The 15,442-nt window shown below is 46.0% G+C and overlaps 4 protein-coding genes across 4 annotated transcripts; 2 read left to right on the top strand and 2 right to left on the bottom strand.

Annotated features, from left to right (window-relative positions):
* Positions 1-2,786: 2,786 nt before the first annotated feature.
* On the bottom strand, positions 2,787-13,650 carry LOC129600720 (ataxin-1-like). The gene is made up of 5 exons (XM_055499282.1): positions 13,647-13,650; positions 5,423-5,573; positions 4,693-4,907; positions 3,899-4,076; positions 2,787-3,413 (listed from the first exon to the last, which is right to left on the bottom strand). Exons 2-5 carry the CDS (start codon positions 5,508-5,510, stop codon positions 3,109-3,111), a joined length of 786 nt encoding a protein of 261 aa, XP_055355257.1. The 5' UTR covers positions 5,511-5,573; positions 13,647-13,650; the 3' UTR covers positions 2,787-3,108.
* Positions 6,824-8,373, top strand: LOC129600719 (uncharacterized). The gene is made up of 2 exons (XM_055499280.1): positions 6,824-7,960; positions 8,052-8,373. Exons 1-2 carry the CDS (start codon positions 7,079-7,081, stop codon positions 8,142-8,144), a joined length of 975 nt encoding a protein of 324 aa, XP_055355255.1. The 5' UTR covers positions 6,824-7,078; the 3' UTR covers positions 8,145-8,373.
* On the bottom strand, positions 8,532-11,994 carry LOC129600721 (calcium channel flower-like). Its single transcript, XM_055499283.1, has 7 exons — positions 11,833-11,994; positions 11,341-11,434; positions 11,037-11,122; positions 10,139-10,184; positions 9,987-10,071; positions 9,675-9,911; positions 8,532-9,096 (listed from the first exon to the last, which is right to left on the bottom strand). The coding sequence occupies exons 3-7, from the start codon at positions 11,085-11,087 to the stop codon at positions 8,967-8,969; spliced, it is 549 nt and encodes a 182-aa protein (XP_055355258.1). The 5' UTR covers positions 11,088-11,122; positions 11,341-11,434; positions 11,833-11,994; the 3' UTR covers positions 8,532-8,966.
* Positions 12,720-14,624, top strand: LOC129600722 (shematrin-like protein 2). The gene is made up of 3 exons (XM_055499284.1): positions 12,720-13,040; positions 13,484-13,771; positions 14,386-14,624. The coding sequence occupies exons 1-3, from the start codon at positions 12,892-12,894 to the stop codon at positions 14,387-14,389; spliced, it is 441 nt and encodes a 146-aa protein (XP_055355259.1). The 5' UTR covers positions 12,720-12,891; the 3' UTR covers positions 14,390-14,624.
* Positions 14,625-15,442: the final 818 nt, after the last annotated feature.

The raw sequence follows: 15,442 nt of genomic DNA on the forward strand, positions 1-15,442 counted from the left end.
AACTTATTTCTGCGCTCATATTGCAAAGGTCACGCAGACTTAGTTGAAATCGAACGGTGTCTGGTATCGTCCGTAGCAGGATCACCCGAAGTTGGCAAACGGACCAGGCTGTTTATCTTTAGCGAATTTTAGATTTCACAAAACAAGTTACGTCCATTTCGACGTTCGGGTAGAAGTTGGCGTTACGGGTTGATTTACGTCCGTTCGCGACGTAAGGCGCCGTAAGCCAACGTCGTTGGCTGACGCGTAAAAACTGTCTGCCTTACGTGGATCTGTACAACGGCTCAGCCATATGTTAGAGCGACAAGCCAGCGTATGCTGCCTGTGGATCTTTTTTGTGTGTTCTAACCGCCTCCCCGAGAGCAGGTTGGTCACGCTCTCGGCACTCTCGATTCGATTTATTTTTCAGCTGTACGTCACTGCAAGTGTGCATCCGTACAAGCATTTTAAACGCTGTTTAGTCTGCTAACGTACTGTTTATCTGACGCGGTAGTTTCTAGTGAACGGAGTCTAAACCATGTGAAATCTAAAATTCCCTTTTGTGTTACAGCAGCATACATTATAAATAGCAAACCTTTAACTAGCTAGGAGATACGTTGCGGTGGATAGATCGAGACGTATCTGCACATGCATCCTTAAGAAAAATTGGCCCAGTACAGGGTGCCAAAAGTGGGAACCATACACGAAACCTTTCGCTTTCGCGCACTCCGGATCACTTTTTTGTATTATTAATTTTTATCTCATTTTAGAGCTACATAATTTGTATACATTGTTCTAAAAAAAGTTTCCGCGCGCAACATACGCTTGCCGAGATATGGCGAACTGAAAAGGGCGAAAAGGTTAAATGCATGGTTGCGTACAAAAAGTCTGGTTACTACCCCGATCTTCTTGAAACTTTGCTGCAAAAGACACATAGCCATAAAGTCGAAAATGAACCAATAACAGATTCATAGCAGTTTTTTTCCCATTTTAAAATGAATTCCTAAAATTTTAAAACTATGGGAAAATGCATTTAAACTTTTCGCCCATTTTGGTTCGCCATATCTCGGCAACCGGATGTTGCGCGCCGAATCGGTTATCAGAACAACGTACGCAAATCATTATTTTCACTTTAGAATGACATAAAGTATTACAAAAAAAGTGATTCAAAATGAAAGCGAAAGGTTCCATGTATGTATGCCAATTTTGTCCCCATGCGCCGGGCCATTTTCCTTAAGCAGGTTGTCACGACTTAAGGTGGCGGTACAGTAAAACTTAAAACCTGCGTACACTGAACACCTACGGTTCCTAAAAAATCGTTCAATGTAGACGCCTGTTCAATGTACGGAACAAGTTTTACAGTCTATGGGACTCACCGGTTCCAGTAAAACCGTTCAGTGTACGAGCGTGCTCAATTTAAGCGATTGTTCATTCAAACTGTTCAAAGTCACAGGTTTCCCTGTAGTATCTTCAATACATTACCCGCCACTGACAAAACATTACATTACTGTACAACATTACATGACAAAACGTTACATTACAATTAATGTCACACTCCGTTTTCTGCAAAAGCAAATGTGTCCACGTTATTGCTCTTGTTCGCTTTGTTTGCACTTTGCTTACTCATTAAGATTGCCGGTCATCATTTTCGGCCTGCTCTTAAGCACGAAGGGTACTACGTTAAGGTAGTAGACGTAGTATTATTGGCTGCGCTTCGGTTACGTAGTACTAGTGCCCGTAAAAGCGAGTGTTTTTTATGGAGCTTAGCAGCAGGAGTTAAGTTAAGCAGTTAAGTTAAGCAGTTAAGCTAAGCTCCATAAAAAACACTCCCAAAAATTAGTAGCTGACTTAGTTAACTACTAATTTTTGCGTGTTACCGTTACGCAGGAAAGGAATCACCGGGCAAGTACCCGTCAATAAGATCGAGGGAATGTTCTACACTTATGTAGCGAAAACGATCTGTTTAGGTGTCCGTTGCATATGCCATGGTCTCTGCCCCACGGATAATCTACAAATTTTGCCGATTATCCGTGGGACAGAGACCATGGCTGCATCGCAGCTACTACCTTCCATAACAGGTTATGCAGCAAGCTGCAGGAACTCACCTTGAATCGGTAATCAGACTCTCCTGGCGCGCGTAAATCAAATGGATTTACTCGTACAAGGGATTTATTTACAAGCACATCATCTGCGAATCGGCCATTTCAGTGATTTCACTTGATCACCGCTAGACTGGTACGCGGCTGCAGACAAGCGGTGATCCACTAGTTCTAATTTCTCCGGTTTTCACCCGAATGCAACGTCCGCACTCAGGCACTATCAATATCATTACATGGTGATGTTAATATTATTATCGTATACTCGTTCATACAAGGCATGTGCGAGTGACTAGGACGCGGGTTCGCATGCACTACATCTACTTGTGTAAAACACTGCATAGTAATAAGCGCATGGCATTCCTATGCCAGCGATCGATCGAATCAGGGACGCTGGAATGCTGTCCGGACTGGCATGTTTATCAGTTATCACCGTCACGTTTGCCTCCTAGTTATCCGGGATACTCGTACTAACTACTAGCGGTGGTGGTTATACCACATCCGTGCACCGAGCGAGCGCCAGTACCACTGGACAAATGGTACTGGATTTGTGGAATTGGAAAAGCGTGACGTACGCTCTTCGTGGCGTCAGGCAAATTTTATGCTCTTGACGCAGGCTTATTGCAGCACCTCGCGCTTCGCGCTCGGTGCAAAATAGTAGCATCTTGCTGTGCTTCGATGCAAATTATCACGCCCTAATCAGATCTACTAGATTTTGCCCGAACAACAAGTCGGAATGAAAACAGATGAGGCATTTATCTGGAAGAATATTCTTAGCTTAACGAGTGAATCGGCTGTGAACGATGCGAAGACACAACAATTTCCAATCAACACGTTTTCTATTCTACGCAAGGCAACTCCACCATTCCCAGCAATCGCGTAAATGTCCTTTTTAGAAAAATAGCAATCAATCATCCTCGCAATATCGGCAATTAGTGCAGCTTTTTATCCACAGCCGTTGTCGACATCACAGCACCACTGACGCACGCCGAGATCATTTCTGCCCGCGTGCGTAATAGAGAAACACATCCGGTCATTTCGGGATGTGGGAGTGATGCGCGAGAAACGTCTCTAGTAAGCGATCATCTTCCGGGGCCGACCAGCGCCGGAAGGAGGCCAGCTCCGACTCGGTGGCGGTGAAGAGCAGCGGAGGGACGCCGGAGTGGCTGCTGGCCGGCGCCGGCGGCGGCTCGCCCGTGCCGGGCGCGGGCCCGTACTGGAAGGGGAAGGTAGTGCGCGCGTCCACCTTCGTGGCTTCCGGCCGCGACGGCGCACTGGCCACGCCCGCCGGGCCGCGGACGGCGCTGGACGCGGAAGCGGCGGCCAGAGTATTTTCATCTACACAACAATCCAAACATAAGAAAACCTAAGAAACCCAAGAAACAGCAGCATATCAGTTGACACAGTAGGTTTACATGAACATTTGAAATGAAGGAAATTCAAACTTCCGGCGCGTGAAACAACCGCTCGCTGCGGCGGCTTAATGCCAGTTGATCTCGACAGTTGTAGACAATTCTTATTTATTATCTGTTCGATATTTCTCAAAAAATCAATTTTTCTGCACTATTTTTATTAGAAAAGCACAACTACAAAATAAACATTAAGTTTTTATTAGAATTTAGAACAATTAATTATAAGAAACCAAGCGAGCTGTGACGCATACAAATGCGAAGTAAATCGTCAAATCGAGATGAAATAACGCGCTTCGCAGTTGCCGGTGATGTGCTCCTGTTGCACACTGTTTGTTGATTTTCTTATGCAATTTTTGACCCGCGGAGTCCACTTTCGCAGTCCGACATCGTACATAAACTGCATTTGCTCACCTGTGACGTTTCTGGAAGACTGGCTGGCGTCGCGGCACGCCAGCGAAATGCAGGTGTCCCCGGCGACCAACAAGGCCACCTTCAGGCCGAAGCGCGTCAGCGTGCTGGCCGGCGCGGCCGACGACCAGCCCTTGCCGACGACGAAGAAGGGGTGCGCGGTGGTCGCTTCCACGGCCACCTTAACAATACGAACCAGCATCAATAACTACCCTTTCCGGCGTCAAATTCTCAGGTTATTCTTTATAGGACATTCTAAAGGGAAATGGCCCGGTACATGATGTCAAAAAACTGTATACTTACACTAAAACGTTCGCTTTCGCGCACTCCGAATCACTTTTTTGTACTTGGTAAAAGACACACGGTCATAAAGTAGACCAGTTTCAAGTTCATAGGACTATCCCATAATTTTAAAATGAATTTTAAAGTTTCTAAAATTCCTTAGAAAGTCGGAAAAAAATGCCACGAATCTGATATTGGTTCATTTTCGACGTTATGTTATGGCCGTGCGTCTTTTACAGCAAAGTTTCAAGAAGATCGGGTCATAACCAGACTTTTGGTACACAACACTGCGTCTAAACATTTCGCCCATTTTAGTTCGCCATATCTCGGCAACCGGGTGTTGCGCGCGCCAACGGTTTTCAGAACAATGTACACAAATCATTTACTGTTAGCTTTATACAAATCAAATAGCCATACACGAATCCTTTAGCTTTATCAGACGTACAACCGTACACCAGGATGAGGGCAATTACCATTGAACATATTCGATTAATGTTCTTATGCTTTCCACGTACCTCGGCGCTGAGATGGCCCACACGGAAGTAGATGACCACGTCGGCGTCCTCTTTCTTCTCCGCGCGCAGATGCCCCAGGGGACTCTTCTCGATGCGCGACACGATGCTGTACTCCACGCGCAGACTGCTGGACAGGGCGGCGCTCAGCTCGAAATCCTCCACCGTCATGTTCTCCACGGCCTTCAGCTGCCCGTTGGCCAGCTGGATCAACGAACCTACCGACAACATACGTATTCCCAACGTCCCATCGACAGTAAGAAAACAATCATGAACGAGCCGATTATACTGTAATACTGATGGACGTGCTAATAAAAAAAACCGGCTTTTCTTAAGCAACGTTTCAGTTCGGCTGTTATTAAGGCGAACGCCAACAACTGCGTGCGTGAATAAATTAAGACTTGTAAAAATAAAATAAGCAAAATTAAAACCATAGCAGGAATGAAGGTCTGTCGGTCTGCGCTTTCAACGCGTTCGACGCCGCCTGTCGCGAAGATACATAGATAATTGTTTTATGACTGTGTGCGTACCTAAAGCGCAATCTTAATATGCGCCTTCATTCCTGCTATGGTAAAGCACATAAATAAAAAAAAAATATAAATAGTAAAATTATTAAAGATATCGATAAAAATTAATACATGAAGTCAACTGAAAATAACAACCGAAAATTGATAAAATTGATGAATAAAGAAGGAAAAACATAAATTCAAATAAGAAATTAAAATAAAAATACCTGGGCAGAATTTATTGGGCGACGGTGAAGCCGGTCCCTTGGGACTGACGCAGGGCGTGCTCATCTCCGAACCGGACCCTCCCGACATGCTGCAGTCGGACGGCACCGGCAGCTGCAGCGTGGGCGACGGGGTCGGCAGGAGAGAGCTTGGCTCATCCCGGTGGGCGCGGGCGCGGCTTCCGCTTCGACGGGGAAGGCCAGGGCCGGCTGCGCATCGGCGGACAGCGTCGACAGGGTCAGGGCGTCCACCTCGGCGGCGCTCAGGCCCAGGTGGCCGGCCGGGGCGCCGGGGAAGGGCAGCAGGGGGGCGGCGTCGGCGGGGGCCGCGTGGAGGGGCTCCGGGTGGGAGGACCAGTGGATGCCGGAGGCCAGCAGCTTTTTCCGACTGGGCATAATACCACTATCCCCGCCAGCTACATTAATCAGTCAAATTAAATTTCAAACACTGATAATGAAATAATTATTTTAACAATTCAAATTCTAATAAACAAGGAATATTATTTCAAATTTAAATATTACGGATTCCAGGCGGTCTTTAAAATAGGCTATTTTAAATATTTGCTAGTGTTTTAAATACTGTTATACTAATATTATACAATTTATGCACGGTTTTTGGCTAAATATTTTCTAATATTTCATTCAATAATCAATTCTTATAAATTTTGTTTCACAGTCTGTATCGCAGAATCCATTTAATTATACTTGTGCGTGTTGTATAAATATTAATTAAAATTAATAATAAAGTATTTACACGTACGTGGTGCTGGAGTTCATGATAGCCAGCAGTTGGAGAGGAATAAGCACTTATAAAATCGCAAATGATAATCAACGGGCTACAGTACGCTGTCAGATTGTCACGTTGCACAGAACGCTGCAGCGTGTCACTGAAGCAGCGATCTTCTCCGTCCCGAATCTGCCTTTTTCTGGCCGACAGCGGGCACAATAAGCACACTGGTGGTCAGTGAAGAAATGTAGCAGCTAGCCGCGTAGATCAGCTAGCTGCAGATTCAACAGCAACAGCAGAAAGTATTCGCCAAGGCGAAGGCTCCCCGAACAAACGCAGCCGACTGACAACACACAGGTCCTGCACTCTCCCAGCCTGATGACAACAAGGCCAACACACTCTACAGATTCCACAGATTATCCATGAAGCGATAGACTACTTTATGTTAAATAATGCAAACTGCGCATTCAGGATTAAGATGAGAGTAAACAATAAGGCATCCTCAAAACATACAATTCTATTTCTTCCAGAAATCATGAGAAATGATTGAATATTCCAAATTAATTGCCACTACGTAGCTGTGCGTCGGAATCAGTGGCTAAAAATCAGCAGACGTAACTGCCGCCCTGGGCGCACGCATCAAACGCTGTGCAGTCAGTTTCTCAGTTTCTGCTTTCATTTTCTTTTTTTTTTTACTTTTAAAATCGATTTTGACGAAAACACCACCCGAAGAATCAAATTGTTCTAATTTTATTGGATAGTAAATGTTATTTTGCAGTAGGCCATTCCGTAATCCATCGGTCTTTGACTGGGAAAGACGACGACTGAGGGAAAGTGTTTTCTGTGATTGACGAATTTTACGTGTGACGATCGGATGGAGAAGCCAGTGCCAAGTTGCCAGTAATATTGTTGCAAGCTTCCACGTTGCGACGATGGACGCGCTCATCCAGGATCTGACGACATCCTTGGAAATTCAGCGCGTGAACGCTCGTTACTGGCGTGACTACTGCGATGTCGTGGAGCGTTTCGCGACCAGTTGGCGAGATTTTCCTGGAGCAGCAGCGCCCGCCCGCGGCTGTTGGAAAGCGCTGTACCACATCGCCAACTGCTGCTACCAACGCCCGTGCGGTTGCCAATGCGGCAGCACTTCTCTCAGTATTGGCCTCGAAGCCGTGGTCCCTTCCGAAGGCACATGCCACCAGTGTGATTACTGTGATTGCCACAACAGCCAGGGTACCGGCGCCCTAGGGCGGTTGGTCAAAGCGGCACAAATGGCGATGCTATCGGCTATTCTCCGCTGGATCCGTTCACAGCTGGAACAACGCAATGCTGGCGACAAATCCTCTGTTTCAGCTGGTGTTACGCAGTGGAGGATCTTCCGCCTCTTTTTGGCCATCGCGGAGATGCACCGGGACGTCGACGCCCCGCCCTCGACGTCCGCAGCGGCCCAGCACCGGTTGCGCTGGCTGCGAGCCGTCCTGGACGCGCTGCGACCGTGGCGCCGCCGCACTGTACCGGCGACCGGAAGTGGCCGATTCCGGACGGTGCTGGATGCCGGGTGTGTGGCGCTTGTGGCACTGGATGAGCTGCTGCAGCGTGTTGACGAAGGACCCGCGCGAGCGATGAAAAACGGCAATAATAATAGTAATAATAATAATAATAATAATAACCTTCGAGCGATGAACAAGAGCAGCGACAACGTCGAGTGTCCCGTCTGCGGCAAAGTCCTGGGCGCCTCCGCCACGGGGGTAGCGGCCACGCCCTGCGGACACGTCTTCTGCTGGAGCTGCGTGTGTCGTTATGTGGCAGCCAAGGTGCGCAATTTGCTAAGAAAACATGCGAAAATAAAGGGTTCCGGCGAAGGTGCTTAGTCTGTTGCCTAATGTGCCTGTGTTCGTTTGACAGGGTTGCTGTGCAGTGTGCCGGACGCCGTGCTCGCCATCCCGACTGTTTATGCTGCAGAATGCAACGTTTTCGGATGACAGTAATATTGCATAGTGTTTTGTCTTTCACTGCCACTCGGGACAGTGTACGAACAGGAGCAAAACCGGCACCAACGATATATATGCAGCACGCGCTGCGGTTTACTTACATGGAGTGATGGAGTATGTCCTGTGCTAATTCAATGGGTTCGGTACCGGTTTGTTTGTTTGTGTGGACCGGTTTGTTATCCATGTAAAATATTTTCTGCAAATGTCTTTGTTCTTCCTTTTTAACAGGAGCGCAAACAGACAGAGGTCGCTTCTGATTTGCTGATTGAATTTGAAATAAATAGAAACTTTACACAATTTTTCGCAGCAAAGTCAAATCACACTGCCACAGCGGGAGGCTGCTATTGCTCCACCCACCGGAAGTAGATAAACTTCGCTGTTTTACATCTGCCAGTTTATTTCTTTCTACTACATGTTAAATTTAGTTAAAAGCCAACGAATTTGCGGAGGAATTCACGTTAAGTAGTACGAAATCAACGGCCAATGTAACCTTTCACGAATTTTTGAATGATTAAACCGCTACCGGCGCTACGGAATGACGAATCAATGTCCAATGGAAACAGTGTAAAACAATTATACGGATGCACATGCAACTGCGAGACAACATTCGGAGATCAGAGTAACATAAACAGTCAACGGCCAACATCAAGACGGAAACGTTATAAAACTGTGGATAGGAGAAATTAAACCGGAATCCATGGAATACATCATAAGCAGAGACAGCGACGCAGTTAGGAACTTATAAAAGTCACGGGCAATCGTTCGGTGTAGGAATATCCCGGGGCAGTACAGCGCCCCGTCGGAAGCCAGAGCAGGGGCTTGTCTGAGCTCAACGGAAGCCGCCGGGGCCGGCGGCGTATCCCCCGGTGTTGTACTGGCTCTCCACCAGCCCGGACTTGTCGGCGTAGGGCTCGCCCTGGAAGGCCGGCCCGGGTGGCACCATCTGCGCGCCGGAGCCCCTGCAAGACGACACAACAGTGCTTAATCACCTTGGCCGGAAGGTCTGGAGAATCCGATTAACACTTAAATAATTCACGCTCGATTTACGCCGCATTGGTCTGTGAATCTTACGTAGCAGTCTGCTCCTTGACGTTGCATTTAAAATTTAAGTAATTTATTCTAAGTTTTTTAAAGCAACAGTAGTGCAGAGAATACAATTTTTTCGTGACGAAAATGAAAAAAGGAAATGAACGGGAGTTATTAAAAAATCCTAGATAAAATTGGCGCTCGAGCGGCTGCAAGTGTTTTAAGCGCCGGAAGTCACTAAATTTCCTTCAATAAAAATTTTCAGCTTGGAGATTCTGATGAAGCGTAAATTATGTTCGACAGGAAAATGATTTTCACCGAATGTGCGTTACGAATGCCTCTTTAGGCGCGTTAGAAGCTTCGCGTCTTAAAGCATCTATACGCCTTTCAGGCCATCAAAATGTTGCAAGTACTGTATTTGATGACATTTCGCGATCGGGATTGAGTTTTGTAATTATCGTTCATGAACGAAGAATTCCCAATAAGCACGAGCCAGAGATATGCCACTCACTTGCGTCCGACGGCGGCCATGCCGTAGAGGACGGCGGTGATGATGATGCCGAGGGAGGCCAGGATGTTGTTGGTGGCGAAGCCGCAGATGATGAGGGGCAGGATGCCCATGGCGGCGTACAGGATGACCTTGTACCACTGCGGTTTGTGCTCCCAGAAGGCGGCGATGCGCCCGAAGGCCGTCAGGCCGCGCACCAGGAACGGCGCCTCGAACGCCAGCATCGTCAGGCCGAACACGCTGTAAAATACGGGGAAATTAACTAGCACGTTTCTAGAAACGTCGGCACGTGCGGATAACAGCAGTACCACGTACATCTGCAGGACGCCGCCGATGACGCAGCCGACGCTCAAGGTGATGACGGAGAAGATGATCAGCAGTGCGCCAAACACCACGGCCGCTGCAACATATCCGGCACAACTATGCGGCTAACGGTTAGGAACACAGGATAATCACGAAGGCCTTACCGATGCCGGCGACGGTGCCGCAAATTCGTTGTCCCGTTGTTAAATACTGCAAAATGCAATCATTGGTTACCTAAATTCAGTAAATTGCTAGATACTATCATCGGTAAGAGGTTGGACGAAGTGTATTACGTACTGAAGTGATTTACTGCGTGATTTTCTGTTTCACCAATGTATACTTATGTAGAGAACCGATTATAGCTCTATTCAGCCGGACGAACGTCTTCACTCACGAGTCACGACGGGGATTTATCTCGTTAACATTAACGGATTCACTGTCGCTGTGTATTTTCAACAACTGGTTGCCAACTTGCCATTAACAGGAAGCCACAGATATTGCAAAAACAACTGGTTAAATAATAATTTCAGTAACTGTTTTTAAATAATTTCAAAAATTAACTGGCTACGTAATTTTGAAAATCATCGTTTAAATAATTGTAAAACTTTACTCTCTGAATGATTTCACAAATAACTGTTTAAATCATTTAACAAATTAATGCTCAAATAATTTCCACAAAATTAATAACGGTTTCAATACTTTTAGAAATTAACTGTTTAAACAATACTAAAAATTACCTGTTTAAATAATTCACAAAATTATGAAGTGTTCAAATAATTTCCCAAATAACTGTTTAAATAATTAAAAATTAACTGTTTAAATACTGTAATTCACAAATAACTGTATAAATCATATTAAAAATTAACTGTTTAAACAATTTCACAAATCACCTGTTCAGATAATTTCAGAAACAACTGGTAAAATAATCTAAAAAAAGCGAGCACTATGTACAAGAATTATTTCTGAAATTGGATATCTTCAGGCAACAGCAGATGCACGGTTGAAATACATAGCGAGAATGATCGGTTGTTGAGAAAAAGTGGAAATGAATTTGCGACTTACCCAAGGTCCTTGAGCAGCGGCAGGCACAGCTCCCACGCTTCCCTGATCCATGGCTCACCACTTCGCGCAATACACCTGCCGAGCGTCTGGCAAGAGGAGAACAACTATCAATGCCAGCTCGCTGTTCACATCGCAATAATTTCTACACAACATCAGCACCACAACGGCTCAAGTAGCTACGCAGCTGAAATTATTTTCCTACCGGAGCCCTGATACCTCGCCGAACTACGGTTATACTACAGTAATTAAATGTATAACATTGCTCAACTACTGCTACGAAACAAAACGCATGAAATAGCGATACCTATTTGATTGTGCTCCCGAAGCACAGGACTAAGCCGTAAGGTCTTCAGGTAGTAACTACCCTTGCAATCCGCAATCGTCCAAACGCAGCACTCCTCTGTGGAACGCAGACAACGGTTAGCGCGATACTGACATGCTGGATTACCGTACAAATTAAACTGGTAGATAACGAGACGGAAGGTGCAGGTAGGGTACAGAAAGCAGTTGGGGAAGAAATTCCACTGTCAACTGCACAGTGTAGATTTCTAATCACTGCTCCCGTCAGCCCCACAAAGCAACGCTAGCTCAGTGGATCGATAATCGGCCGGGCTACTGACATACTCATCGAGTCCTTAAGCACGATCAGCCACCCGTCCAACCGAAAATCGATCAAAGCCGTACCAGCTGACAAGCGGGAAGAGAGGGGAAGAGCGCACAGTCGTCTCCTTGGGATTTGACTGAACTGGCGTTATAGGCTATACCAGTACACTGTATACTCATTGGATAGACTAACCTCCTTCACCAGGCAAAAACGGCTGGCAATGCTTTACAGGCAGGATTCTGGCAAGCCAAATTAAAAATCACCAGCTTCTTGACAGAGAGAATAATTATCAATCGTTCAAAACAACATAAATTCCATTTTGATGGAAACCACACATCATACAAAAATCTCAGGTTATTAAAATTAAATCTCTCTGCACGTGTTGGAATCTACGTGTTTAGTTTCAGACCGCCGTCCGTGTGTGGCTGCCCGTGTTACACCTGCCTGCATTGTAAAAAGCCTTACCATGGTGCCACACGCTTCGGGCGGCTGCCAATGCAATACCTGCAGTAAAGCCACATCGCGCTGCCACACCGGGAGGCTGCCATTGCTTCACCCACCGGAAACGATTGGAATTCGTGGATTTAAAATTGTCGTTTGATTTGTTCCTGCTCTATCTTTGCACAAGTTAAAAGTAAACAAATTTTCGAAGGAAGTCAAGCTAAGCAGTGAGACGTTGACTGTCAGTGTGATGCTGCATGAATATCTGAAGAATTAAATGCGCCTGTCAGGAACATGAAATTAAGAAATTCTTCCGAGAATTGTTGGATGTTCATAAATTATTGTGGAATTGTTGCGTAAGATATAAGTTAATTGGACTCCTGTTATTAATAAAATGTCATACATGTACCGCAGCGCACAAGTGCACTAGAAAGTCAAACGATCCAGTCCAGCGATGGCCCGGACAATAACTACCTACAAAACGCATAAAGTCCGTTGAAGTTTAATACGGCTGACGAACGACACCGCGTACAGCGTGGCCGGGGAGTGCGCTAATTAAAAAAATTAATGGCACCGTTTCTTAAGTTTGAACTGCACTGAAAAACATCCTCGCTACAATTAGACGGTTAGTCGAAAAGCGCACCGTACATCGCTTAATGGGTGATTCTCCTTATTTACCGGCATTAATTATTCGATTTCGGACTATTTTGTGAATATATTTGTATCAAGCGGGATTATTGCGAATAGTGTGAACACGTGACCGGCCGTTAGTGGATTTGCGGGGCGGACTGGGAGAAGTGAGCGTGGACCATGCATACACGCTGGACGGGATGCGGATCCCGTAGTTTCGCATACGCTGTGCTGAGCGGCGTAGCGGTGTTGTTGGTGGCGCTGGTGTCGCGGCACACCGTCAGTGGTCAGTACGGTGGCTATGCCGGTGGCTACGGAGGCGGCTACGGGTACGTACAGCATGTTATGTACAGATAATTGCGCGCTTAATATTAAAAAATAAATTTAATTTAAACCGGCACCAGTATACTATATATCTGTACAGACGTTTATGAATGCGCCGGTGCAGAATTACACTAATTAAATTAATAAAAATTTAGAACATTCAAAAATGCGTTCTGTGAAAATAATAAAACATATATTATTACATATTTAATTCGTATATATTAACTAAATTAATGTGCTTATTTAATGTCACATAATTTTCTTTAATGTAATTTTAATTTTAATTGTAATTACTGTAATTGAAAAGGTCACTTTACTGGGTTGTACAAATGAACACTGGTTGAAGCGCTAAACCCCGCAGTACATCATTTCAACACATAATACCCTTCATCCAGCCTCTTACCGCTACGATATGGTATGACGGTGATTTAATTTGCGCATGTTGCAGTTACGCCTCGCCGTACTACTTCGTGGCGCCGTACGGGTACAACGTGTCGACCAACCCGTCGTACCTGCTCGGCTACGTGCTGCAGGTGCAGTCCCTGCCGACCTACGTCAACAACGCCACCTACGGCTACGGCTACCTGCCCACCTTCTACCAGGGCTACTACCCGGGCGCGCTGCCCCCCAACTACGGCTACCCCAACGGCCCGCCGGGATACGGCGGCGGCTATCCCGGCGGCTTCCCCGGCGGTTACGGGGGCTACGGAGGCGGCTTTCCGGGCGGGTTTCCTGGGTACGCTAGCGAAGCAGAACCGGCATATACTGCGGCAGAAGCACCGCCTGCTCCCTACGCGCCCGGTGTGGGGCTGGGCGGGGCTGGGGCGCCGTATGACGGGTTCGGCGAGTATGCCGGCTACCCGTCCTATTACTGGCCGCCCCGGCACACATACTGATAAAATACACTCGTTTCATTAAGCAACAGCCGACAGAGATACATATAGAGGGTTAATTATAGACTAATGGACACTAATTAAATAAAATGATCCACATTTAAACACTGAAAAAACATCCAAAATCGTTTTCGTGACCTTGGGACGCATATTAAATTTTCACAGTACGGCTGCTGCATTTTCTCTAACAGCCATAATAAAAAATTAAATTATTGTACAGCACATCTGTCAACTAATTTTCTAGTGATGCGTATTGGTGCAGCGTTTACTGATTGATTGACATTGTACGAGATAGTAAGGAACGCTTGACATAAAATTGTTAATTTTTATTTGTTATACATCGTCAAGTATGGCATAAACAGAGTACAACGATGGAATCACTGCACAGTCTTCAAGAGCGACGATACGCGCAAAACGCTGGCACCAAATTAAAGCCTAATGACTTTGCACGTTGCAGGTGATAATGCCGGAAAAGAATGCCCGTCTTCCGCCGCTTAACCTGGATACCCGTTAGGCACGTAGTGATGCTGGATTGAAATGGCTCAAGTACCCTGCATTATCTGCACAGAATAATAGCAAATTAAACCATGGCTGTAGCTGGCTACAGCGCCCTCCATCGTTCGCCGCCGGACCGGCACACAACCAAGAAATTTTGTGATGATAATATTAGTACATTTGTATAAGTACCCAGCCAGTGCTGACCGTTAGAAACAATAAAATTGTTGCTCTGATGATAATTATTGGCAATTGTGGTTGTCGGCTGTTCTGTTGGCTGCATCATGCATGCACCGCCGTCAAAACTATGCCGACGCGCCTTCATTTCAGCTTACAATTAGAGGAAAACACCGTATAAACAATACTTAATAATTGGGGTACTGCAATAAAACTGCGTAAAGCCGACCGACCGGATTCAACCAATCAGCATACACCGCGCGCTAACATGTTCTTTGCATAGTTACCGTTGTCGTGGTTGTACGACACACTGGCCAGTGGGCATTGCTGCACCAAGCGATGGCGGTTGTCCACGATATCAAAATCATTGTGACTATTAATTTGATTTTGATCCACGGTATCTGCAGTGTCTGTACGTAAGTGTACGCGGTACGATGCAGCTCCGCTGTACGCAGTTATATGCCGAGACAGGCCCGAAGCATGACGAAGCGACGTTTCCGTGCAAAATATTTTTTTTATTATTGTCTCAAGTTCGCAACATATAATATTATTATATCCGAGTACTGCGTGAAGTAGGTTAATAATCGACTGGCCAACGAGGCAGTCGCAAGCTTAAGACGGCTGCCGCTGGTTGGAAAGACGACCAAACTGGCTCATTTAGAGGAAGTAAAAGCTGTATATCGGAATAATTGCGAAAATCGGCGTTTGTTAATAAGGATAGTCAGCAAGCGCTGCCGGCCCAACATTGTTCTGCATCCTGCACCGAAAAATATATATTTTCGCCAATGGGCGTGCGTCAGCGTAGTTTAACGGCAACACGCCTAATTACAGTGCTGCTGACT

Source organism: Paramacrobiotus metropolitanus, unplaced genomic scaffold (assembly GCF_019649055.1).
Source record: "Paramacrobiotus metropolitanus isolate TYO unplaced genomic scaffold, Prichtersi_v1.0 Parri_scaffold0000191, whole genome shotgun sequence".
Taxonomy (NCBI): Eukaryota; Metazoa; Tardigrada; class Eutardigrada; order Parachela; family Macrobiotidae; genus Paramacrobiotus; species Paramacrobiotus metropolitanus.